At 34.4% G+C, this 27,769-nt stretch overlaps 3 protein-coding genes across 11 annotated transcripts; all 3 read right to left on the bottom strand.

The window, feature by feature from the left end:
- Positions 1–3,397, bottom strand: LOC132181209 (plastid movement impaired protein). Its single transcript, XM_059594326.2, has 2 exons — positions 2,667–3,397; positions 1–479 (listed from the first exon to the last, which is right to left on the bottom strand). The coding sequence occupies exons 1-2, from the start codon at positions 3,330–3,332 to the stop codon at positions 444–446; spliced, it is 702 nt and encodes a 233-aa protein (XP_059450309.2). The 5' UTR covers positions 3,333–3,397; the 3' UTR covers positions 1–443.
- A 9,477-nt stretch (positions 3,398–12,874) lies between these two features.
- Positions 12,875–14,293, bottom strand: LOC132182302 (transcription factor MYB3). Its single transcript, XM_059595506.2, has 3 exons — positions 14,094–14,293; positions 13,876–14,005; positions 12,875–13,771 (listed from the first exon to the last, which is right to left on the bottom strand). Exons 1-3 carry the CDS (start codon positions 14,221–14,223, stop codon positions 13,348–13,350), a joined length of 684 nt encoding a protein of 227 aa, XP_059451489.1. The 5' UTR covers positions 14,224–14,293; the 3' UTR covers positions 12,875–13,347.
- A 3,276-nt stretch (positions 14,294–17,569) lies between these two features.
- LOC132180517 (uncharacterized) lies at positions 17,570–27,749 on the bottom strand. 9 transcript variants are annotated; one of them, XR_009440169.2, is made up of 5 exons: positions 26,447–27,749; positions 24,212–24,386; positions 23,171–23,234; positions 18,679–18,759; positions 17,570–18,142 (listed from the first exon to the last, which is right to left on the bottom strand). XR_009440169.2 is itself a non-coding variant. In XM_059593382.2 (3 exons), exons 1-2 carry the CDS (start codon positions 27,658–27,660, stop codon positions 24,215–24,217), a joined length of 1,386 nt encoding a protein of 461 aa, XP_059449365.2. In that variant the 5' UTR covers positions 27,661–27,749; the 3' UTR covers positions 17,570–18,142; positions 24,212–24,214. The 9 variants fall into 9 exon arrangements, 5 of the variants coding, with proteins under 5 accessions (XP_059449365.2, XP_059449364.2, XP_059449366.2 ...); XR_009440168.2 differs by lacking the exon at positions 23,171–23,234 and having other exon boundaries at positions 17,570–18,165; XR_009440167.2 differs by lacking the exon at positions 23,171–23,234.
- Positions 27,750–27,769: the final 20 nt, after the last annotated feature.

Here is a 27,769-nt window from a genome sequence, read left to right as displayed (position 1 = left end):
TTAGACTAAAACACATTTTGTTACATATATTGAATCAAGCATTCTTAACACTTGTCTCGAGGACATGCAGTGAGACACCAATTTGAGACTGCAATCCAGTCGCCAATACTTAAAAGAACAAAGTTTTCTTATAAATTGAGTCTATTAACCCGATGCATCATGTTCAAAATACATGTGATTCTTACATACAATTTATAAAACACAAGTGCAAATCACATGTATTTTAGACACATATCGAAACCCGCTTTCTTTCAAAGAAAACTTTGTCCATACTACTACCCATAGTGGATATTTTTAGGACCTCAGAGCAAAACAATCGACAAGAATATGTATATATATATATATATATATATATATATACACAATGACATGGAAAGAGAGAAGCTAGTGGTTGCATTGCTGTTTGCTTGCCCCCAATATTTTGACAAAGTCGACTGCTAAATCTATTCTTCTTCCACCGGAATGAAACTCACTCGCTTCTGCAAATTTAAATGATCCAAGAAAGAACATCAGCATTGATAATTTCCACATGCTTTGTAATCGAGAATAATAATAATAATAAAAATTGAATTTCAAAGTGGATCGGTTTCTTAAACAAATGAAACACAGCATTTGAAACCTTAGAAATCATTAAAAAATTCCATGCTCTTTTCGGGTTGTCTAAATGCAATGTTCTTATTGACTTTTTGTTATTTGCCCTCATTCATTGCTAAAATCCCGCTCCAAATCGGGAGACTTTTACTCCAAAACCCATATATCCAACCTCTTTCCCATTGGATTAAGAATTGACTGATTGATATTTATACTTAGGTTGTTGAACAAATTGGATATCACTTTTCACCTTCCATGGACCACAGAAGAGAACCTACCATAAATCTGTTAATTAAAATGGGTTATAATTAATTTTTAAGCATCAAAGTTTGATAGCCTCTAATGGTGTTTGAGTTTCATATATATATATAGATATAGAAATTTCCTAGTCACTAAGGGCTTGTTATGATTAGATTAGCAGCTCTGCGACTTTAATTTTTTAATAAAAACAGTTTAAATACCAATAAAAATTGGTGGTATTCAAATAGAAAATGACAATTTTTTTTTTTTCTCCTCCAAACTAGATTATATAAATCCAACAACATGAAAGGAATATTTGCAATAAGTCAAATTTAATTGGTTAAGTCTTTAATTAAGGGTTCTGTAGGTTATTCAAGCACACAATCAAGGAAAAATATTAAAAGAAAACCAACATGCAGTTCTTGAAGATTTCAATGCTTTGTAGAGAGTTTCACATAGGAAAGCAAAACTTGGAACTTTTTCTACTTCTGAGTCCCAATTTGTTAGGGATTGGATAAGATGAGGAATGTTAGGGATGAGGATAACATAAGAAGGGAATTATAAATTGTATTAAATAGGATTAAGGGTTTGGTTGTTTTAAAAGTAGAATTAGGATTAGTTAGGAGTTCTTATTAATTTAAGTATCATCCTATTGTATTCTATATAAAGATTAAAGACCATATTATAATTTAATCAAACAACATGTCAAGGCACACATCACTCTATTATCTTTCTTCCGTCCTCCAAAGTTAATGTGGTGTGGCCCCTTATAGCACTTGGTACATGAGATTGGTTTTTTCGTTGGTGGTAGTGAGAGTGCACGTGTGAATGTTGTGCTCTACATCGAGAAAATATTAAAAAAATAAATAATTAATATACTTAAATGGAACGAAGCCCATTAACTTATGTTTTTAGGCTAGTAGTATTATAATATGTACATTAATTAGCACACTCTTGGTCAACTTCCTAGGTGAAGAACGCTTCATTACCTTTGGCCGACGCAAGGGGAATAATGCCGTGACGTATAAGTAACATTACTTATTAAGTCAATCATACTTCTCAATCCCAAAATCTAGCAACTTTAATGGTTGAGATGTATATAAAATAAAAATACCAAGAAAAATGTTACAACTCTTCTCGAATACCAATAGTTTTGTTGAAGTTTTCTGGTCAAACAAATACATAGTTTGGCCAAGTCATACCGAAAATGGTCTCTTCCGAGTTCCTCCTATTAAAGATTAATGAGGTTGGGAAATGGAAAGTGCACATGTCACATTCTTCTCCTTCTATTTTTGGGTTATTATTATTATTATTATTTCTTCTCTATTTCCCCTTAATGAAGGGAACTCGTCTCAACTTTGGAAAGCTTGTAATGTTATGCCTACATGTCATATTCAGAAGATAAGTCTCATTGATTTGACTTTCTTTTTCATTTAATTCTCGTAAATTGTAGCGTTTGACCTTTTGAAGTTTTCAGAGTATTTAAATTTGATATATATATTTTTTTGTTCTTTTGGTAAATTAATTAATTAGCATTAACATCTTTTTATAAGCAATGTGGTATGTCGATCCAAAAGGACAACACCTTGTTATAAATTAATTAAGGGCATTTAAACATTCTTTTGCACACGAGCAATTCCTGCTGTATGTCCGATATTAATTAGTATCTTAATCTTTTCATTTTATACGGATTTTTAAGTAATTTTTCATAACAATGGTATGATTTAAAACAAGAAAAAAGAAGAGCAGACAAAATCCTAACTAATTAAGTCATAATTAAAGCATAATGAAGCAAACATGGCGCACCAAATCCTAATTAGAAGTAAAAAAAGTACCTTATGTGCTTTGTTTTTCTCCCCAATGCTACCAAGAGCTGGTTTCCATGGCGCTTCCCGGTGCATCAACAAGCCATCATGATCTTTTCCCTCCGGGACGTTCCCGTTAGTCTCTCCGGCGCGGTCCCTGTAAAGATCCAAGATCTTCTCAGCCACCTCCGCCTCATCTCTGCTTTCAGCCATCAATTTGGCCACCTGAGCACTTGGCAACCTCATTTTCACCGTCAATTGCCCGGCAGTAGCACTGGTCCCGGGACGGTCGGACACGAGACCGGATGGCGCCGGCGGTCTACTACGAATCGAAAGCGACGAAAGGTCAGAAACCGTCCTTCGGGACAGCATCAAGCACTCGAGCCTTTCCTTGGCACTCATGTGTATTCCACCGGATTGTGACCTCTTCGGCACCTTTTCCTTCTCCTCCTCCGGCTCCGGCAACTTGGGCAGCTGGATTAAGAAGTAGATTTTCTTGGGCTTCAGCTCTTGCTCTTCCTCCAATGGCTTCGCTCTGATGCCGTGTCGCTTAACAGCATCAGATTCCAATAACACGTGGCCTGGGTATTCCTTTACAACGTCCCTCGCTCTCACAGGGGTCTTCAACTTCAAGGTTTCCCCATTGATCTTCATCACCTTAGCTTTCTTCCTCCCTCCTCCTATATTGTTCCCCATCTCTGCTGCTCCTTCTTAATTAGCTCTTTAATTTCTTCAACATCATTTATATCTATATATATATATATATATATATATATATATTATATAATATACTCGGTCGTCGTCTTAATTACTATACTTTTTTTTTTGGGGGGGGGGGTTGAATTTATCTTAGTAGTTAAGAGTTATAAAATGAATTGTATGGTCTGAAATGTTGAATTTTGTTGAGATTCCCTCAAAAGATTTAGTGAAACAGTAGTGGGAATGGGAGAAAAAATAAGAACAACCAAGTAAAATGAATAGTGGTGGGAATGAGAAAACTGAATGGGGGCATACCTGATGATAAGACTGTTTGGCTTTGGTGTAAATGATGAATAAATATTTGGGGGCATGCTAAGCTGAGCTTCTTTGATCACCTTTATCTTTTACTCCCAATGAGAAAAGTAGTGGCTATCTTTAAGATTCTATTCATACCTTTTCTTGTGGAAGTTAAGGCTCTTTTGAGACAACTTACTTTGGTGTTTGTCGATTGTCGTTTACAAACTTTTGAAAGGGATGTCGTGTTGAACAGGGGCCTCAACTTCACACCAATTAGCTGTTGAAAAAACAAAAATTTGCTACGTCTTTTAACAGATAATAATCTACCTGGCCAGCTAATTGGTTGTGGATAATCATTATCATATATAATATACATGCAGATTTACCAATTATGGATTGCTAGGTAAATTTGTAAATAACTTTTTATTTTGTTGACTGTTTTGACTTTAAATTTAGTTTTAATTTAGGAAAAAAATACATTTTACCCCCTAAAGTTTGAGGTGATTTTCAATTCAACCTCAAATGTTTCATTTTTTGCAATGCACCTTCCCAAACTTGCAAATTTTTTTCAATTCAACCTATGTCATTCCAAAATTTTCATATTGCCCTTAATTTATTTTTTTTATTTTTTATATAAAAAAAAAAGGGAAAATTACAGTTTACCCCCCCAAAGTTGACAGCGTTTTTCAATTCGAACACCAAAGTTTCAATTTTTGCAATCCACCCTCCCAAAGTTCCAAATTTTTGCAATTTGACCAATTGTATCCAAAACTTCCCATATTGCCCCTAACTTTTATTTTTTATTTTTCATAAAAAAAAAAATTTGGGGTGATTGTAGCCACCCTTTGCCCATCTGGCCATTTTTGCAACTCCAAATTTGTTTTTATTTTTTTCATAAAAAAAAAATAAAAATAAAAATCAGGGGCAATATGGAAAATTTGGGATAATATTGGTCGAATTGAAAAAAAATAGAACTTTGTGGGGGTGGATTGCAAAAATTGAAACTTTGATATTTGAATTGAAAAACACTGTCAACTTTAGGGGGGTAAACTGTAATTTTCCCAAAAAAAAATTAAAAAAATTCAGGGTGGCTGTAGCCACTCCTTTGGCCATATAGCCATTTTTGCACCCCACAATTTTATTTTTTAAATAAAAAATTAAAAAAAATGGCAATATGAGAATTTTGGGATGACATTGGTCGAATGAGAATTTTGAGATGACATTGGTTGAATTGAAAAAAATTTGCAAATTTTGGGGGATGCATTGCAAAAATTGAAATATTGGTGGTCGAATTGAAAATCGCCCCAAACTTTGAGAGGCTAAAGTGTAATTTTCCCTTTAATTACATAAATTAAAGGGATTAATTAAACATTAAAAAAGATCTCCTTTTTTTAACTTCAACAAAGATATTTTTTTAGGCGTTCTATGAACAAAAATAGTTATAGCATGATATCAAGCCAAAGACTCAACATGGGGGAGGAGGTACATGGAAATTTTATTTTTATAATTAAAATTATAAAAATAATTCCCAACATTTTTATTTTTTATATCACATAAATCATTTTTTACTACTATTTAAATAAAAAAAAATTCACTAAAAAAAAAAAAAAAATCACATTTCGATACCAAATATTTTTACTTTTTCTTACATCTATCACTTCCAACTACAGGTCATTGCCAAACATTGCCATTGTGTTTTGTTTTTGTTAGGATAGTTTTGAGACAGTCAGACGAGCGATAGACCTCCTGCAAAAGCGATTATCAGAGTCCATGGGTCCCTTCGGGGATCGAGAATACTCCAATGATTAAGTTAGTCATCTAAATAAGAGAGAAACAAATGAAGAGTTTGAGAGAGAGACAGAGAGAGACAGAGAGAGATCACTTGCATTGACTTTTAGAGAGACTCTTTTTATATAGTAAGGCTTAAATGCTGAGAGAGCCGGATATTCGATTGTTAGGCCCAATGGAGCTGCCAGGCCCAAGAGTTTCCATTCTTAAATACTTCATCGTCCACCCTCTTACCTACAACGTTACATTTCCACCACCTAAAATATCTTTAAAGGTTACGTGGGTTTTTTTCCTCGGTCCATTATTTATTGGGTCTATGGGCTGCATAACAGAGGCTTTAGCCCTCCTCCAGATCTAAGTTTGGGCTGATGTTGGGTTGGGTTGGGTTGGGTTCTAAGTAACCTAACCCCTGTTAATTGGACTTGGTTGACTCTATTATGATTTTTTTTTTTTTTTTGTAAAGTTTACGTAACCCCCTTAAACTACCATCCCAATGATAATTTACTTTCCAAACTATTAATTATGAAAATTTACCCACCAAATTACCAAAACAATGACAATATACCCCCAATTTTAACAAAATGACGAAATTACCCTTACTAAAATAAAAACTAAAGTATTAAAATTTAATATTTTTTTCAAAATTTTTAAGGTATTTTTGTCTTATTGAAAATTCTATAGGAGTAATTTCGTCATTTTTTTAGCATTGGGGGTACATTATCATTGCTTTGATAGTTTATGAGATAAATTGTCGTAATTGATAGTTTGAGTGGTAAATTGTCATTAATATAGTAATTTAAAGAGGTTAAGTGAATTTTACTTTATTTATTATTATTTTTTTTAATTCAATGCTAAACATATTTCCAACTGGACACTTCCGTACAATTTTCTGTCACATTAATAACAAAAAGCTACCATTGACGTTGAGGCAAAAAAAAAAAATAATAATAATAAATTGAAGCCATGGCAATGAAGGGAACCCATCTTATCACAATAATATTTCTAACTTAAAATTCCTAACCTTATCATTTATCACTCTCGTCTGTCAACCTCCATGACCGACGAAAATCACACCTTTTGGTTTTAATAAATTAGATCTTTTGCCTTAGATTTTTTTCAAGTTCAAAGACCTGCATTTTCAAATTTTTGTTTTTTCTGCTAAATTAAATAATTATATTCATATATTTATATCCGTTTAATCTTTTAAAATAAGCTGTGATTTAACATGATATCAAAGTTTGGAGTTATAAGTGTCTCACTTACTACAATATTACGTACAGATGTATATACATATTTACTAATTATCATGAAAAAATACTATATTTAATAATAATTTGCTCAATATTTTTCTAGTCCATAATTGTCGCGCGCGCGCACATATATATATATATATATATATGGGGTCATGATGAAATTGGAGTACTGCAAAATCAAGGAAATGTTACTTGATTATCAAGGCTAACAAAAGTGAGACTTGTTTAAAATGTTGCAAGCTGTGTATATATATATATATATATACACAGCTTGCAACATTTTAAACAAGTCTCACTTTTGTTAGCCTTGATAATCAAGTAACATTTCCTTGATTTTGCAGTACTCCAATTTCATCATGACCCCATCATCGATCATATAATCAATTAAGAATTGTGTCGGTGGGGAAGTCTATTATCAAGCTAGTCTCTCATCATGTGCTACTTCCCTGATCTGCTTCCAAATTGGGCTTCTATATTCAATCCGATGGTCCCAATTTAGCTAGTATTAATTTTTCTTCTTTTTTTTTTCTTTATATATATAGTTGAAGTTCAAATGGGACTACGTTCAACAGCATATTGTTTGGGGGTAATATAAATTATCAAAAAAAATCCAATAATAATAATAATTATTATTATTATTATTATTATTATTATTATGAAGGTTCATGTAGCGTAGATCACAGGTTTGAAGACTTTGAAGCCCATAACTTGTGGGACGAATTTGAATAAAAATAAGAAGAATATAGATCGATCGATGGAATATATATATATAAGATAATCATTCAAAGCAATTCCATGACTAGTGGTTTGCACAATTGCACTACTTTTCTTTTATTGATTATTTGATTTAATTGTTTTTTTTTTTTTTTTTTTTTGGGTTGAGTGGGGGCTGGTGGATTGGTGTTGTTAATTTATAAATATAACCCACCGAATTGTCTGTGCATGCATGATCAACATGCCTAAATGTGATCGATTAACTTCGAAGCTGGTGGTGGTAGGCTTAAGGGCGGCCGTTTGGTTTGGTTTGGTATGGTTTTCTAAAGTAAAACAAACAAGGATCTTGACTTTGCTTATCTCTGATCTTTTCCGAGAATTAAACGGAGAAGGTTTGAAATCTTGACTTTGACTATATCCTTGTACATATAAATCATATATAACTAATCCTCAAAATATAATATATAATAGGGTAAAGTTCTCTTTAACTCCCTCAAATTACCACTCCAATGACAATTTCTCTCCAAATTATTAATTGCGATAATTTACTCATAAGCTATCAAAACAATGACAATGTACCCCCCAATACTAGTAAAATGACGTAATTACCCTTACTAAAATAAAACAAAAATACAAAAACTTATAAAAAATAATAAAATAATAAAAAAACTAAAAATTTAAAACTTAAAAATAAAACAAAAACAAGGGTGCCAGACCACCCATAGGTAACTGGGGATGGTCTGGCCACCCACCAGGGGTGGCTCGGCACCCCTTGGCCCAAATGGGGGGCCAAGTTTGTAAATTGATATTCCATGATTGATTTGTTTGGTTGCCGAGAAAGCACAGGAAAGGCAACTCAAACAAAGCTCAAAGCATTAACGGTGTTTAATATCATATTCCTCAAGCTTGTGGTTCTTGAGTCAGTTTAATCTGTTTGCGTTATATGTGTAGTTTATGAATTTTCGTGGATAACAATTAGGGGCGGACCCAGGATTAATATTATGGGGGGACGAACTTTCCTGAATATATAACCACATAGATACATATAGTATCTCTCTATATGTGTATTTGTGTATGTTTATCTAAAATAAATATAGATAAGTCTTAAATTTAATTTCATATGAAATTGTAAGTTATTATTGCATACAAAAGTTATGTTTTAAAATAAACTAAAAAGATCTATAGGATTTTTTTAAAAAAAGAGGTACATTTAGTGTGAACTTTTTCTTCTAACGAGAGCACTTGGAGCTCCCATAAATACTATAGTCAAGCCAAAATAATATTGCGAACTAAAAATCATTAATTAAATGGGGACATTTTCAATTTTTTAAAGCGGTAAGAGTGGACAAAACTAAAAGAAAATTTTAATAGGAGATAAAAATATAATTTTGGAGGGACAAAACTAAAAAAGATTTTTTAAAAAGGGGCAAAAATATAATTTTGTGAGGATAAATTTATAAAAAATTATATTTTAATAACATTTTCAAAATGTTTGGAGGGACATTCGTCCCCCCCAACCATATGCCTGCTTCCGCCTTGATAACAATGCTTCTGGAACCAATGGCATGGCTGGTGGGAAAGAAAATTGCGGGTCTAATTCTTCGTTTTCCAATCTTCCTTGTCCCTGTGGAGCTGGTTGTTGCCTGATTCTAACAGCAAAAACTGGGAAAAATATCGGCCAGCAATTCTATCGCTGACTTGCAAATCAGGTAATAGTCATAAACCAGAGTCACCCCATTCCGGCCATTTGGGGTGGTGGCCCAAATGGGGGTGGTCAGGCCACCTCAAATATTTTTAATATTTTAATATATATTGTTTAATTTTAAATATATTTAATTGCTTTTTTCAAAATTTTAAGGATATTGGTGTCTTATTAAAAATTGTATAGAGATGTGTCTTATTAAAAATTGTATAGAGGTAATTACGTCATTTTACTAGCACTAGGGGATACATTGTCGTTGTTTTTGTAATTTGAGAGATAAATTGTCGCAATTGATAGTTTGGAGGGAAATTATCATTAGAATAATAGTTTGAGGGGGTAAAGTCCGGGTTAAGAGGACTTTTCCCTAAATAATATTATTGCAACGTATTGATGAAACCTTTAGAAAGTTATAATCCAATCGAATTGGCCCTTAATTAGATTGAATGTGCTGTTCGATATTCTACAGGTGTACTGTCTCTGTGGTCTCTCTCTCTTGTGGGACCAAACATCTAAGTGTGTTGTTGAAATTCATCGTTCGGTCTATATCCCGGTTCGTGTCTCTAATTATTAGTGTTAATTTTGTTTGTAACAAATGGCTTCAAGCCGCAAGAATCTCAACGAAACACCACCCCCCCCCCCCCCCCCCCCCCCCCCCTACACAATATTATTGCGTGAGAAGTCAAAAGTAAATTGGTATAGAAAGAGCCCACAATGGGTTTTCTTTAATATTTGGTCAGATGCACACCGAGTAGAATCAAGAATATCTTCAACATTGATCTTCTTTGCTTCAATTTTCAACCCCTTTCACATCATGTACGCCATATATATATATATATATATATATGCTGGCCAAATAATTAACCATCTTTGAGACTTATGGTCTATTTTGAATTACGTTTGAGGAGCTTAAAAATACTTTTAACGCTTAAAAAAATTCATTTGAAAAAAAAATTACTCGTTTAATAAACAAATTAAAACCGCTTTTAAGGTCTAAAAAGCCTAAAAATGGTCAAATCGCACTTTTGGCAAAAATTTAAAAATAGAGCTTTTGCCCAAAAGTTATTTTTGACTTAAAAGCTTTATTTCTCAAACGCAATCTTAAACATGCTCTTAGACTATGTATGTATATGGAATGAGTGTCGCTACAGTACTACAATTTTTATTATAAATTAATGTTATATTTATCACGCCATCTACTAAAATATAGATATGTAACACTTATTTTCATAAGATGTGAATTAAGATATGGAGACAAAGAATAGATGAGAAATATATATTAAGATTGAAGATTTACATCAATATATAAAAAATAAAATTGGTATTCGTTAAGTTATGATCATTTATGATTGAATTTATGCTCAATTTTGTAACAATTTCTCTTTTGATGTACAATATTAAAGAATCTACCAGAAACTCATTGTTTTGTTGTGAAGCCTACTTTTTACAATATTTTTGACTAAAAATTGTCGTTATATATGTAGTTGCGATAGAGACAAGAAGAGTAAGTAAAAGTACAATAACTCGATAAATAAGTTGTTAGACATTTGGTATTTTGGTACTTTGACAATTCCTAAGACATTAAATGTTGAACTACATTAGGTTAATGATGCTAAAGATCTATTTTAAATTGTTTTTTTTCTTAATCGGTAAAGTCTTGCAGATAAAATTTGTGTATTATCCAACAAATTTCATCGAGTTTGGTGTAAATTTAGAACAAATTCGTATGGAATCATGTACTTATTTATTTATTTATTTTTAGCATTGTGGGACAATGTGTGTTTGTGTACTTGATTTTCTAGGCTACTTTTTTAAGGAGTTTAAGAGCAAAACGAAAAGTTTTTGGCCTAAACATGTATAAAGCATATTTATATGGAACATTTCAAAAGTAAAGAAGGAGAAGCTATATATGCCTTTATATGCTTATTCCCTCTAGATTCCGATTATATATAATAAAAATTATAGTAACCCAAATATTTTTCATATGAAATAAGTTGTCATTCATATTTTTAACATTGGCTTAACCTTTTTTTTTTTTTTTTTTTCAAAAACAAATAATAATTATGAACTCGAATCTATAAGCGAGATAAGACCATGTCCTTATTCCGATCGAACAAGAACATATCTGGTGGTCCAAGTCCAAAACAAGGACACATCAGAACCATCCACCGCCTGCCCAGAAAAGTGAACTGAGATTTTAACCTTTGTGTTGGCCATGAATTCTGCACAAATTTCAATGGAATTTATTGTTCGAGAACGATGGGTCGTATCGTATTGCTAGGGAAAATTTACTCACCAAGATGGCTGCAAATTCAATGCTGTAAATCTAGTAGCAAGTCCCAACATGCATCCTCGTGGCAATGCGTTAGAGCTCGGATATTACACCTGTCAAAAACTCTTACACTGCATGCTCAACGTGTCATAATCAACATCCTTAATTCCCATGCAGTATTACTGTACTGCACATTAAGGAAATTAGAATATTTTTGTACTAATTTCATATATATATATATTCAATTAAGGAAGTGGTCCAAATTAGTGTGAATTATAATTATGACATGAAGCTTGCCATTCACGCAACAAAGGCAGCTGGCCGTGGGAGCCAAATTTTGTAGTTGTCCAATCAACTGTCGCACTAGTTTGGACCACTTCCTTAATTGAATATATATATATATATATATATATATATATATATATATATCATGCTTGATTTTAATGCTCTCTGAAAGTTTCAGTCCATTGATATCATTGGCGCTCATCTGATTTACATACTGTTATTTTAAAAATAATATGTATGTTGTAGTGTAAGTAATAATTAAGATTAAATTTTAAAGTTGACTTATTTTTAAAAGTTTTTAATAAAAAAGAGAAAATGAAGAGAGATTTTTTTGAGATTCAATCTTGACTATTACTTATACTACAACATACATACTGTTATTTTTAATTCGGATCCCAACGGCGCAACGTTTTTTCTAGGTTTCTATTGATTTCTGTAAATTTTACATATTACCTGGAATTTGAAACAACGAGGTGAGGCAGAAAAGAAAAAAAGAAAAAAAAAAAGTCAATTATCCATTCACATAAATAAAAATTGAAACTAATTAATGCGAGGTATGAAAATTACCTTCTTGTTGAAAATATGTTTTCTACAAGGTTTTTTTTTTTTTTTTTTAAAAGATTTTAGCCATTGAGATGCCTTATTTAAGCTTCATTATTAATATAAAGAGGTAATTTAATATTAATTTTATTGCTAAACCAGATGAAAATTGTTTTCAACATTCTCATCATATATCCGACATGGAGAGGAACATAGACTACAATGTACGTACGGAGGTGCCAATTCTGTTGCAGCTAGGAAGCCATATCCCCATCAAGGCGTCAACCATTGAACTCCTCGCCCACCTCGCATGCCCCAGAATTAAGACGTGTAAGACGTGTTTTGGACATACTGGATGCCATAGGGGACCGAACAGACTGGATTTAAAGATTCAATCAATTTTAATATTCTTATTTTTTATATTATATTAATTACTTTTTATTATTATTTAAATAAAAAATTACTACAAAATAATTTTTTTTTATTTCTTCATACCAAACATTTACATTTTTTCAGTCCACTCTCTTTCCTAAGTAATTCAATTTCAGGAATTTTTTTTTTTATTTAATTTCTCTTCACATATTCCACAATATTTAGCAAAAAAAAAAGAAAAGACATGTTGATTAAAATCACAGTAAGCAACAAATCATGCGCCAAGAATTAAGAGGCTAAATTCAAATGGTTGCTGAAGTTGAAACATAAATATAAATATATATTATCAATCACGAGTAGTTGTGCTACAGAATAACATATACATATGCACCATAATCCCAAGATCATCCTACATTAGTTTGGAGCCTCTGGAATACAAATGAAAAGACCCGTCATCAATTTTCTTTTTGTTGATTGGACTCGTACGTACTCCATCTCCCATTTATATGCTATTCTTCTGAGCTGTACAGTCTGAAAGATTACACAAAAGTAATATATATAAATATATATATATTCAAACAAATAGATTTCATCCATAAACTTGATATGATCGGCGGTTTGGCAGCCCACGTCTGGTTGTATTAATTAATGCGCTGCTGTTTGCCGGTACCAAGATAAAAAAAAAAATTTCTCCATCCAAACAGTTCGCACTTATGAACATTCTTGCTTTCTCCGATTCCAGGATAGGCAAGTAAGAAGATGATATCATTTGATCTAAGAATTCGTCGTTGTCTAAAAGAGGAGGAGGGTAGGAACAGGCTCACTACTTTCCACTTGCTTTGTCATCCTGGTCTTTGAAACTCGTCGCTTCTCTTCCGCGGAGGTGGCCGGAGGAGAAGGAAATGCAATTGTGAGATCAAGATTCAAGTCCAAAGAGTCAGAAACCCTATCGGTCGTTTTATTGACAGAGGGTTTCAACGGCTGCGGCTGCGGCTGTGGCGGTGGCGATGGCTTGCACTCGTTATTAGTCGACTCAGAGGACGTTGCGGATGCAGAAACGTCGCACTTGGGTGGCGGCCGGAGCGGAATCTGGTTTAGTCTATGGTTGTTTGGATCAATCCCCATGCTTATTAGCTTTCGCCGGATGTGAGAGTTCCAGTAGTTCTTTACCTCGTTGTCTGTCCGTCCCGGTAGCCTTCCGGCTATCAGAGACCACCTAACGGTCACATAACCATAACCGTTTGTTAGAAAATTTACCACCTACTATACACGTGTTTGCACATGCATTGATATGTCAAAAGAGAAGTTGAGAGAAAATACCGATTGCCTAGGAGGGCATGGAGCTTGATGATGAGATCCTCCTCGTCTTGACCAAAGTTTCCACGTTTGATATCTGGCCGGAGATAGTTTATCCATCTTAGCCTACAACTTTTGCCACAGCGATCCAACCCTATAATGAATCAACATGAAACAAGTTAATTAATTAATAAGGTGATGAAAAAAGAACAAAAAACGAAAAAGAAAGCCAAATGACAAACCTGCAGCCTTGGGGAGGGAACGCCAGCAGCCTTCGCCGTGGGTTCGGATGTAATCGATGAGCTTTTGGTCTTCTTGCTTGGACCAAGCGCCCTTGTTGGTGCCTTCTTTATCACAGCATGGTTTTCTCATTGTTGTCTTGTGTTTCCTCCCTCTTTTCAGAAAATGCAGAAAGAAATTTGAGAGAGAGAGAGAGAGAGAGAGAGAGAGTCGAAGCAAAAAGCAGGGGATGGGCGCAGATATAGTTGTGAGGAAGTGGGGGATGGGGGAAGTTGGTTGACTTGGACCGGTTGTTTTGCTTTGTTTAGGTGAGTCACACTGTTCTACAGTTAAGAGGATAAGGTGCTCTCTCCAACGACTCTCCTCCTGCGTACTGTTTAGTATACGTCATTTTCCTTGTTACAATATTTGCATTTTTGCGTCGTTCTCTCTCCCCTCCCCCACAAGCTTTTTTTTTAGCAATTTTTGATACGACAAATAAATTTTATATAAATTCACTACAAAATTAAATGGTTAAAGTTTAAAAATTTGATCTGTTTGATTAAATATGTTAGATTATGGTTGATCTATATAGTCTTATATCTATACTTCAACACAATCTAAATTCGGCACGCAACATAATGACAAACAGTTTTTGACATTGCATATGAACCCAACACGAACCCGATACAAAAATTGAGGGTTAGAGTTGATGGATTTAACCTGTTTAATTAAATTAGTCAAGTTATGATTGACATGTAATTTTATATTCATGTTTCGATACGACTCGAATATGATGCGACATAATGGCAAATAGTTTTTGACATTACCTGCGAACCCAATAGAATTCAATACAAAAATAGAGAGTTAGAGTTAATGGGTTTAACTCGTTTAATTACATGAGTTGAGTTATCATTGACTTATATAGTCTTATATTTATGTTTCAACACGACTCAGATTTGACAAGCAACATAATGACAGAAAATTATTGACATGACTTGCGAACCTAATACAAAAATAGAAAGTTAGAATTTAGGGGTTTAACTTATTTAATTAAATTGGTTGAATTATTAGAATTTATGGGTTTAACTTATTTAATTAAATTGGTTGAATTATGATTAACCTTTGTAGTCTTTTATATATATATATATTTCGATACAACTCTAACCTAACACATGAAAAAGAATTGTCATCCCTATCCCTATCTTAAAGAAAATATATATTGAAGATGTTAACAAATAAATTAATCATTCTGTTTTTTTTTTTTTTTCGTTTACCATGAAAGGAAGTTAGATGTCCATTTCATACTGTGGAGATATTGAGATCGATATATAGTACGAATAGGGTCAAATAAACCAAGGTGATGATTTAATAAATGGTTATTATTATTATTATATTATTATTATTATTATTTATTAAATACTAAAGATACACTTTTCCTTACCCCACTCTTGACTAAATTACACTTTCTGCAACATGTTAGAACCTTTGTGAAATAATTAGAACATTTTTGTTAAAATCAAGACCCATAGTTTGTCTTTAGCAGAAAAATAAGGGCCAATATATTTTTTTTAATTTTTTTTTTTTTTTTTGTAGGTGCCAAAAGGTTATTATTGCGTTTCTCTTAAATTCTGTTCTTAAAAACTTCCATTTTCCTTGCCTTATCTTTCCTCGCCAAAACAAATGTCTATCTACTGAAAGATTTTCTCCAAACAATCTGAATCATATCACAGAAATTAAGCTTTAGTTCCAAATTAAGCTAATGTTCACAGCTTCTCATGTTACCTAATTAATTATCACAAACTATCAACAATTTTTTCTCCTATGTAAGTTCGGGAAATTACTAAATAGATTAATGGGCAGTAAGAAATTTTCATGTTTCCTCATACTCCTTATGCTAAATCAAACACAGACAGCAAGTGAAATTTAATGTTGACATCAAAATAAACTTTGTCTGTGTTAAACGTGCTCAATAGTCAACTCCTATCCGAATCAAGAAATACGTACTTAGGTTCCTTGCTTATAACTTTGAACCACATTTTTCATCAACTCAAAACTAGAGATAGATGTGGATTAGGTAGTGGTGCACCCATTACCCAACCACCAATTGGCCAATAAGCCTCATGATCTACCTAATTAAGGACCTTTGGGCTCCACCACAGTTGGACCATCTTTGCCAAAGGGTTTAGAGTGTCTCGCTAAGACGATTCGAATAAGTCCGGCTCCAATAGCCAAACGAATGGCATAGGCCCTAGCTTGAGAGGTGGCCTACACTAAGGCCGATGAGCACTTAGACAGCAATAAGGTGTACTACACACGATTCCTCCTCCTCTCCATATTAGGTAGGATTGTACAAACGATCTGCGTAACGGCATGCGGATGTGGTTGGAAAAAACTACTAATCTCATATGCAAATGCATAATGATGTCGTTTTGGTATGAGTTTCCTCAAAAACACTAAAGCTTAAATAAATAAATAAATAAAAAAGCACAAAACAATTTCAAAAAATAGGCCCAAAGAATGCTCAAAACATTAAAATAGGCGTTAAATGTCCATTACTTAATAGGCAATTAGCGGTGCGATTTTGCCTTCAATAACTACGCGGATAGAGGTTAATAACTGCATGCCTAGGCGACCGAATGTGGTTACATAAAAGTGATAATCACAGAGTGCAGTTGCAGATGTGATTAGAGGCAACAGTTGCATCCACTTGTATAGTTATAACATCAAGTAACTATTTGACTAAGTTAAATAACCTCTTTTGATACTCTCAGGATGAAATCACCCATAGTTATAACGAGATTTAAGCAGGAATCTCCAGAGTCCCACGAGTAAAAAGTGGGAACAATAGATCTATATAAAGAGAGGAGGCCCCTTAACTCCCTAGGTACACATAATTTTCTCCTGCTTTCACTTTGCTAAATTTACCTTTCCTCATAGCTCCTCATACTCACTTAGGCATTAGAGATGGTTCTGTCGGTACCTCTGACAAACCTTTCTAACCTTCTACCACTTCTGCGGGCTTCTCCCTCCCTTCTAGTTCTAGGCATGAAGTCATTGTTGTATTAACAATGGTATAGGTCCATGACCCAAGTAATAATTAGGTGAGGGAGACAGTTGCCTAAGACCCAAAGTAGAATAAGGCTCCCAAATAATAGTAGTATTAGAAATGCCACGCACACATAGAACCCACAATTATGGTGCATTATCTCTCAAAAAAAAAAAAAAAAACAAAACAAAACAAAAAAGCCAATGCCCAATTTGCCTCTCTTCTCTCCATATAATTGTTGGTTTTCTTTCTGTAGGAGTTCTAAAGTCTCTCTCTCCCCCGCTTTATTACAAATGTCTATTAGAAAATATGCATATGGATATGAAAAACTTAAATAAAAAGAGAGAAGGACAGAAATCATAATTGAATCTTAAAAATGATCTCCAGATAAATATAATGGAGAGTTAAGGTGAAATCTCACAAATGAAGAAGAATAAAAATAAATAGACTTTGAAAGACCCATCTAGCAAAACGCCAATTAGTAGGCCCTTTTCCTGCCAAGTGCCAGCCATGCGAGAAGTTCAGGCAAAAAGTACCTGGAGGGTTTTGGCCGAATCCAATCATCCCAATATCGTTCGCTTTGTTCAAACTGAAATGTACTGGAAACCAGGCTTTCTCTTGTTTGAAATGTACATCACCGTACGCCTATTTTTTTATTCAAAAGAGGGGAAATGGTTTACAAGGAGATTTTTGTCACTCTTAATCCTTAAAAGAAAAAAGAAAAAAGAAAAAAGACAAGAATCTTTGATCATGCTTTCAAACACTAGGCAAAAAGAGGCTAATTTAATAACTAAGTGTGCACGAGAGTTGGCACATCACTGTAATTGATTCCTCGATCCAAACAGCGCATGTTCAAAATTCCAACAAACCCCAGGAAGGGTCTTGTCCAGCCAAAGTCTATATGTATGGCTGATAGAGTGATACATAAGCTCATCATAAGTAATTCCAGTAGATTCCCCAAAGACATCATCTGCTCAGTAGGATTTCAAGCCATTCCTTCCATTTTCCAAAGCAAAGTTACAGCTGGTGCACAGGAAACAAACACACTTGAACAAGAAGAAAAGAATTCTCAATTAGATCAAAACCTCAAACCCACCAGTGAGAGAACACAAACCAGGGGAGCATGAAAACAGGCTGCTACTAAAATCCAAGCAACCATCACTAGCTAAAAGACCTCAAAAGCGTTTCTCTAACCAATACTCAGATTTTAGTCAAGTAGATGGTGGGATTTTTTTTGGGTGTATCTAAATATTTAAGAATAGCTCATGAAGTAATAAAAACAAATAAAAAGAATCTAGTTTCTTAAGAAAATAAATAAATAGAAACATCAGTAAGAAGTAACAAAATGTATCCATCCACACTGTCTAAGATTCTCCTGCTCCACATTGCAAGTAACAATAAACTCGGGAAACATGGGAGGGAAAGCGCATGGCCACCCATATTTAATGACAAATATGAAAAGATTATCAAGGTCCCAAATATTTCACTATCAAGTTTGTACATGAGGCAGAGGCTGGTAGGTAAAAAGTATGACCATAAGTTATGGAAAATGCAAGCACCTTGAATCTTGACATGAAAGCTCACTTGCCAATTGAATATAAAGATATGTACTCTGAGGTTCTGCTTTCTTCCCAACTGACCTAAACCACCACAAGAGGATAAGATATATTCGTTTATAAAATGTTCCAGAATTATTCATTTTACATCAAATTTCTGCAGCAGTATCTAATAAAAAATAAATGATGTACAGTGCCAACAAAAATGATTTCATACTCTGACGAACCAATCACATGAAAAATTCTAAAATTAGAACACATTAATTTGCACACTATCTCTGCATAAAGATAGGACATTTCATGCTACTTGTTTTTGTTCACTTTTTTCTTTTCACCCAGCAATATCTGAAGGTTTTACTTTCTCATGGTATATTCAGCATCCATATTGAAAAGGCACGGTTGTAGAATACTAGGCTGATTTTTTATGGCTGTGAATCAGTTTCATTTGGACTGGTTGGTTTGAAACCTCTACCATCTAACAGTCATGCTTTCACAGAGTCTAAATATAAAAAAATGTATGACTTCATTGTTTCTTGCTGATTATGGAGCAAACAGTCCTAGTCACATTCAGAATTGACATTCTTCAACTGGTATGAATCATCCCACCTACAATTATATGAAAACAATAAAATTATCTTAATGAATAAAATGAGGGTTGTTCAATAACAAACAGGTCAGATATAGTCTGTTTAGCCCTGAATTTCCCATTATCAAATTAACTACCATCCAGTTGACCAACAGTTGGCTGCCAGCCAGTCTGATGTTTGTCTTGCCCTCGAAATCCTCATTTGCTTTTTACTATTCAAGGAGTGCATTAGGAGTTATCTGACTTAGCATATGCATTTTGACTTTGATTAACTATTTTCATTTCCTATGGAGTGTAAAATAATTATATCATAATGATGCAGAATATGACGGAATACAGAGTTCATTACCTACAACCATGTTATGCTTATTGTGTTGTCTTCAATTTTTATGCTTCGTCTTTTATTTTTCTGGTAGTAGTGGTCATACAAGAATGGAACTTGAGTTACACAAAGACTATCTAAAAGGGGAGGTCGATTGGCAGAATTAAGTCCATTTACAAGAGGGGTTGTTTCATACTTTCAATTCCCAAGAGGATTTGTTTTCTTGAAGACTCCTATCAAGACAACAGGGTTGGCTTAATAGATTTTAAAACCTAAGGCGACAAACTTACGTAAAGCCATTTTTTTATATCTAAATGTTTAATTTTAAATCATTCTTCTTGCCCTTAATTTTTTTTCCAAATGACTTACAAAATTCATCTCTATTAGGAGACATTTAATTTCAACATGTCATATTTTGTGTTGAGCCATGTTAAATCATCACTTTTCTCATAAGTTAGCTTATAGGAAAAGTAGCTTATGGGAAAAGTGGTGATTTAGCGTGGTATCAGAGCCAAAAGTTCTGAGTTCAAACATTGACTCTGTTAATTCACCCTCATTTAAATTAATTATTCTACGTGTTGGGCCTCACCTATTAAAAGGGAGTTCGAGCCCACACGTGAGGGTGAGTGTTAAAGTAATGATTAAGTGATTAAATTTACCTTTTTTCTATCAGCTTAAGCTTATGGGATAAATGGTACCCTCACGTGTGGGCTCAATTTTTTTTTTTTTTTTAAGAGTAAGGCCCAACACGTAGAATATTTAATTCAAATGGGGTGAATTGACAGACTCAAGGTTCAATCTCAGGACCTTTAGCTCTGATACTATGTTAAATCACTACTTTTTTCAAAATCTTAACCTTATGAGAAAAATGGTGATTTAAAAAGTTACATATAATTATTTTTATGTAGAATTGAATTTGCACAAAACAAAATTTACTTTAGTCTAAAAATTATTTTAATGGACAAACTTAGCCAATATAGTGGTTAAGTTTACGTGAAATTATGAGTTTAGTAACTATCATAATTGGGGCCTTAATCAAAGAGCACTAACTAAATTTTTGTCATAATATTGTTTTTTACCATAGTATTGTTTTTTTACCATAATTGAGGCCTTAATTAAAGAGCATTGACTAACTTTTTTTTGTCATAATTGGAGCTTTAATTTTTTATTTATAAAAGGAAACTTAATTATACTATTTTTATTTAGGGCCTTATTTCATTGATTGCCTAGGCATTCAGCCGGCCCTGCAAGACAATGGTGTTTTCGTAGTAGCACTAGTTGTTTTAGACTTGTATCATTCTATTTTATCCTCTATGTTATCCTTTAGTCAGCAATTGTCTTTTATCCTAATTCTACTAGAATAAGTAGGTAGCCTATATAATGCTTTGTACCTGATGAACAAAATAAACGACTGAGAATTATTCTAGTTTTACTAAACTATTGAGATGAAATTTTATCTTTTTAAGGTGTGATTCCTCTTCCCTTTGGTGGTGAGACTTTACGAAACTCCATTGTTGGCCAGTGAGACTCCGTTAAACATGGAATTTATGTTTCACTTGAAGACAGTACCTAGTGTATACAGACTACTTAGGTAGCTTGCATACTTTAGCTCCTAGAAAAAAAAGGAAAGAAGGGATGAACGTTGACCAGGCAGTTTAAACCGATTACTGTACAGTTGACCTCAAACCTATTTCCAATTGCAGAAGCAGAAGGGCAGACAGTTTACTGGTTGGACAGTTGGACATATGACTGAAGAGTTCCACTAGTGGCAGAGACAGTTGGATAGGTACCCCCAGCAGCAGCTTCAGCTGCTTACCTTGAACCAATTGGAATAAAACTACCCGTATAGGTATAGACTAAGGCAGATCAAATTGGATTTAACTGGACCAGCCAGCACATGAGTAGGCATCTGTAGTTTCAGTTGATGACCCTGAGCTATACGCTGGATAGACCATCATCGAGCAAATGTTCCTTAAGGGTACAACTCTTATTTAAACGAAGTGAAAAGTACGATCTTTGTTGTCTAATAGAACAAAGAGTAATACCTTAATTGAGTCGGTGAAGATCAAATCTTTTTTTTGATAAGTAATAAGAAGTTTTATTAAAAGGTGAAGATCAAATCTGTTTATCAAAGTGCTTCTCCAATTGCTCAAGACATCTCTTTTGAACTGAGACACAAAACAAGATCATTTCATTCCATTTTTAGTAAAATAGATAAGGATATTCCATTAGATTGATTGGTCAAGATCAATATGCAGGCAGGAGGGCAATTGTTCTTCTTTTGTCCTGTGCCACATAATCTGGAAAGCAAATTGTAAAAAGCCGAAGTTGGAAATGACCTTGAATTCTTAGGTTACCTGCCCAGTTCATTTAGTTTTCCTACAATTACATGTAACAACCAATATTTTTTTTGATAAGCCTCTAAAGATCAATCAAAGTCGGACATGTAACATCCAATATGCAGACCAATTCGCAATGAATCAAGATTTGGTTCCGACATATCATCTCCTAAAAATGTAGCTACAGGAAATCCAACTAGTTCTAAATGTGAGATGCCAACTTATCAGGGACTTACTTGGTTGATAAAATTTTAACCAAGTCAATAACAAAAAACAACAGCAACAATTATGACAATCTTATAGATTTGCTTGATTCCTACCTATTTGTTAATCATTTTACAGTGATTCTTGACAATTAGCTTTCTCCATGTGTAACGAAGGGAATTCAGCATCAGTTATTTAGTACGAGCTTTATACACCAAGGAATGCATAGATGCCAACATCAGACTATGAAAGTCCAAAGTGATAAATTTTTAAGAAGTCACTAATGTTGACCCACCATCCCCCGCCAACCTTTTTCAAATAAAATAAACCTCCTAGAAATAGATTCCCTCTTCTAAAGTGCCTAGAGGTTAACCTCAATGTCATGGGAATATAAAAATTCTAACCTATGTTGGAGCATGGAACTTTGGAATTCTCCATGAATGGTTTGAAACAATGTATAGGATAACTAGATAAGCCCTTCATTTGTTCAGCAATATAAAATAAGAAACTTAAAAGAGTCTAGCGGAACTTGCCATCAAAGGATTTTCCACTTCTTGGCTAACTGTTCTATCATTCCATAATCTTAAAATCATAATAAATTCTTTGACCAAGCTTAACTTAATGCGAGTGATTTGAGGCTTTGGATAAGACATGCAGATATGTGTATTAGTTATGAAAATCTCGTGCATACCTGTCAAAAAGACATTAGGAATTGTCTTTGGATATCCGAAAGCAGACTTTTATTAACTTGAGCCTTGAGGTATTCTATTTATTTTGAAAGCATAGCATACTTAAGTGCATTTCAGATTTTTTTTTTCTCCCTATTTTTAATTGGTAAAATTTGAACGTTAGACTTGGTTGTTATTATTTATTTATTTTTTTTGACATGTCCACACAAGGGAAGGGGAAGAAGGGATTCGAACTAGTGATCCTTCTTTCATGAGGCGTGGTTCACAGTCATACACCAAAATTAATCTTATGACTTAAACCCCACCCCGACCCCCACATTTTCATTGTTCTTAGGACGAAGGAGATGCTATTTACTTCAAAGATCATTGGCAAGATTCAAAACCAAGACCTATTCATCTCCATACCACCTTTTTGCCACCTGAGCAAAGGGCATGAGCAGCATTCAAAAACTTGAAGAATAAAGGAAGGGTTGCATATTTGATCTATACCGCAACAATTTTATAATCTACATTAATTTCTTAACAATATGGAGGTACATAAATTTCAAAAGTCATAAACAGATCTATGGCAGCATTATATAACTACAGAGGACAAATATAATTAGACATTAACAATCAACATACAAAAATATATGAAAAGACGGATGGTATAAATGAAGGCAAGTTTTTTTGAATAAAAGCGTCATATCCTAATTCAAGAAATACAATAGGAAGAAAAAAAAACATCAGTTAACAAAAAAGTTCATTCATTCTCATCGGAAGGATAGCTCTGAAATCGCATTCATCTTTTAGAATATTTTGCCATGTAATAACTAATTTAATATTGAAAATAAGCTTCAGTACTCACAATTTGGATGCAGGAAACTATCCAATACAAAAGACATAGGATAACTACACTTACAAACAAATCAATCAAATGCCTTCAATCCTCAATTTGAAGAACCGGAAGATGTAATCTTAGGCTAGTATATGAGCCAACCACAGTTGTCAGATAAGGTTGATAAGGACGAGCAGTAAAAGGATCAAGACAAGGAAAGGGATAGTCAGTGTGTTTCTGTTATGTAAAGACTAACTAATAGATTGATATAGTTTGTTATGGTTGTATAACTTAGCCTCTTGTTAGCAATTGTAATTAGTTATAACTCATACATGTAAACCGTTATAAAGGAGATAATGGAAGACAATTTTGGTAACTTAGAAAACCAAAACTTTTTTTTTCCTCAAATCTTTCATAGTCCACCAACCACCCAAAGCAATAAAAGAAAAGATAAAACTTAATATGGTTAGAGAGCAAAAGCATTAAAAATGAAGGGCATATTACTAAGGAAATGTGAGATGTCACAAATCATAACAAAAGAAGAATCCTTGCAAGTATAAAAATATTTGTGTTACTTACCATTCAAGTTAGGATGCTTTTGAAGCAAGGAGCTTTGAGCAAGTTCTGTTCCGTAGGAATTTCAATAAAAGGTAAAATCTGCAAGACTAAAACCACAAACTTGCGAGGGTCCAATTTCTCGTAAACGCAACCCAATAATGCCTGGGCCAAGCAATATGGTGCTAAGGCACTCAGTCTGCATACAAAGAAAATCTTTTCAATTTTGTACTATCATGTAAATCTCTTAAATGCTTTTTACATGTTTATGTGCCAACATACATCTGCCCAATTTAACTCTTATGCCAAGAAATTAAATAAAAAACCATCACAAAAAAAAAAAAAATTCAGGCTAAGTTCCTCCAAAGTTCTAAATTCATTATACCTCACACTTTGGTCAAATTCAAAATTCATAGAGGCCTCTTAGATGGTAGCTCCATGTGGTGCTGGTTGTGGTAATCTTTGAAGTGGGTTTACAGCAATCAGGATATTTCTGGTGTATGTCTCGGAAAGATGGTTGAAAATAGTATAATAAGACTATTTTAGCAGCTTAAAATGAAGTTAGAGAGGAAATTACCACTTCAGGAATCAACGAACTGTCCCCGCCGCACACACACATGCCTAAGATGAAGTTAAAAAATACATGCATTATTGATCTACCAAAGAGCCATAAAATTCTAGATGAAGATGAAGCTAAAAAATAGATGCATTATTAACCTATCAAAGAGCCATAAAATTCTAGATGCTGACTGTCAAAAAGCATCCACATATCTGCATTCAGCCACATCAAATCAATAAGCAAAAAGAGAAATCCATTAAACTATGAACACCGAATCATAATGCACCATACCATCTGCCATGTATCAAAAGTGTTATCTGAAAGATTTTTGCATGTGACGGTCAGGACTTTAATGCTTCAAGGTATAGCAGGAGGGGTTCATAATACAAAGTAAATAATGTTCATCTATATTTGAAAAGCCAGGAAAAACAAAAAAACAAAAACAAAAATATAAAGCATCATTTGAAGGACCTCCAAAAATGACATATACATACTTTTTTTTTAATAAGTAATTGGCCCTAAGAGGAAAGGGATATTCGAACTAGTAACCTCCGCTTCATGAGACGTGGTTACTAGCCAAATGAGCTACATGATAAAGTAAAGAAGAAAAATTACTTTATATTTTCCAGTTTCCTGATACAATGAATGGGTTCGTTTGATAAAAAGGGTTTTTGATTGAAAAAGTATTCTGGTGTGATATAAAGGTGAAGTAGTTTTGAGTGTTTTATGAGTTATTTGTATTTGGAAGTTGTTTATTAATACTTTTGTTTTTTTGCTAAAAAGCAAAAAAACAAACCCCAAAAGGCATTATCAAATGAACTCGATGCTTCAACGAATTGGTTTTCAAAAGATTTCTCAAAAGATTAATACTTTCTCGAGAAAAACTAAATATCTTCATTTTCTCCTCTGGTTTCCACAATAACTAATGGGAGCATAAACTAAGGACCAAAACCAGAAAAAGGAAAACCAAAGTTGATAAGGGTTTCTTGCCTTGTACCTTGATGCAAATAATAACCCCAAAAGCATAACTCTTTGCCTGCCCCTTTTGGATGATTTGGGAAATTAAAAAAGCTCTACCCTGTGGAATACTGCCTCTTTCTGCGGCATTAAACTGATACCTTAGTTTCTTCCTATTTCTTCGTTACTTCATATATTCCTTTATTTTGAACAAAATTACAATCTTCTCATTTCTCAAAAAATCAAAACATGAAGCAAAGCTCCGCATTTGTACCATAAAAACATTGGCTACCACTTGCATCAAGAAACGACTCCTATTGATAGCACCAAAGACAACAATGATTGCAGTAAACTACAATACAGCTTATTAAGGAAACTGATTTCCCCTCTCAAGCATATTTAGTACTAGTCACATCCATTGAGCATTATCCAGGTTTTGAACTAATATAACAAGAATTCAGCTACTAAAATAATATACAAAAAGAAAAGTTCAAATGGTCCAGAAGAAGTGCAGCTTGAGAGTCTATTTCGTCATTCATAAACAAAGCTAACAAGAGTTGCAATATACTGGATTGAGATTCTCCTTTGAAAAACAGAAGGTGTAGGGGGAAAAAAAATCTATTCATTCCAATTATCGTATTACAAAGATACCACATATCATTAAAAAAAAAAATTCAAGTAATGAACATGTCTCTAGAGTTACAACATTGGTATATATAAAAAGGGTTAGAATTACAGTCTACATGAATTCAGAAGGCGAATTGGCATCAGGCTTCCCGTTATCGCCCAATCCCCCCGGATGCTGCAAAACTTGAGGCGGCAACGCTCCCAATGCACCACCCAACCCATCACTCGCCGACCCAAAAAACTGACAAACAAGCCGAGCCATCACCCCGAGAACCTGCATTTGGTTCTGGCACGCCTCGGCGTGCATTTGCATCATTTGCTTCTCATGCTCAATCTGCAACCCCACCATCCTCTCCCTCCACTCCATCTCCTCCTCTTCCCTCTCCTCCTCCATCATCATCCTTCTCCTCCGCTCTTCACCGAATTCCCTTTCCAATCTCAACCTCTTCTCAGATTCCCTCCTTGCCCACATCAACTCCCTCTCTTCCAACTCCGATTCCCTATTCTCCAACCACTCTTTTCTTTCATATTGCCGCTTCACGGACCTCAAATGCGCCTCTTTCCTTTTTTCTTCCCTCTCTACCTCGCCCTTCTCTCGCCGAAACTCCCTCTCTCTTTTCCTCTCCTCCCTCTTCACCACCACATCTCTCAACTCCGAAACTTTTGCACCCATTAATTCCAATCTCCGATTTACTCCCAAACCCTTCTTCGGTTTCTTCATCCGAGCAAAACCCATTTCCCCAATTCCCCTCTCACCTACAAACTCACCATCACTCCTCGCAATTTGCTCACCATCACCACCGCCACCATTGACATCATCACCACCACTACAGTCATTTTCTTCGTTGTCTTCATCTTCTTTACCCTCATCTTCATCTTCATCTTCTTGCTCCTTTTCCTCCAAATCCTCTGAATCAATCCCAAACCCCAAATCCCCACAATCCCCAAAAACATCAATATTCTCGTACAGCCTCTTTCCCTTGGCGTCGAGCTCCACGTCCCCAAACACCTCCTTGTACTTCAAGAAATTAACCCAGTGATTCTCCCCATCTTTCCAGTTGAACTCGTCCTTGGAGACCCGGATCTTCTGCTTCACGCCCAGGTACTGGTGGCGCATGTTCTGGACCTTGATGGACACGTCCCGCCAGGTCCACTTGAATGGAAAGCTAGCTGGGTCCTGGAGGTGGTGTACCGCATTAACGTGGTCCGCCACGGGCTTGAATTTCTTCTCCCGGGTCTTAAGCTTGGCCAAGGCTCCCGAGCTTCGGAGCTCCGAGTACTTGGTCAGAAGGGTCTGCTCTTCCATCTCCGACCATTTCTTGCGCTTCATATGGTGTTTGGGGTTTTGAAGGCGAACCGGAGTAGGGAATGGTCGATTGTTTTCTCACGGCGGGCCGGTAGATGGGTGCGTTATAAATGGTGCTTTTTCTGACTGCTTG

This window comes from Corylus avellana, chromosome 5 (assembly GCF_965113065.1).
Source record: "Corylus avellana chromosome 5, dhCorAvel1.hap1.2, whole genome shotgun sequence".
In the NCBI taxonomy this organism is placed as follows: Eukaryota; Viridiplantae; Streptophyta; class Magnoliopsida; order Fagales; family Betulaceae; genus Corylus; species Corylus avellana.
The sequence above is the reverse complement of the archived record's forward strand: the minus strand, read 5'-3'. Positions and strand labels throughout refer to the sequence as shown.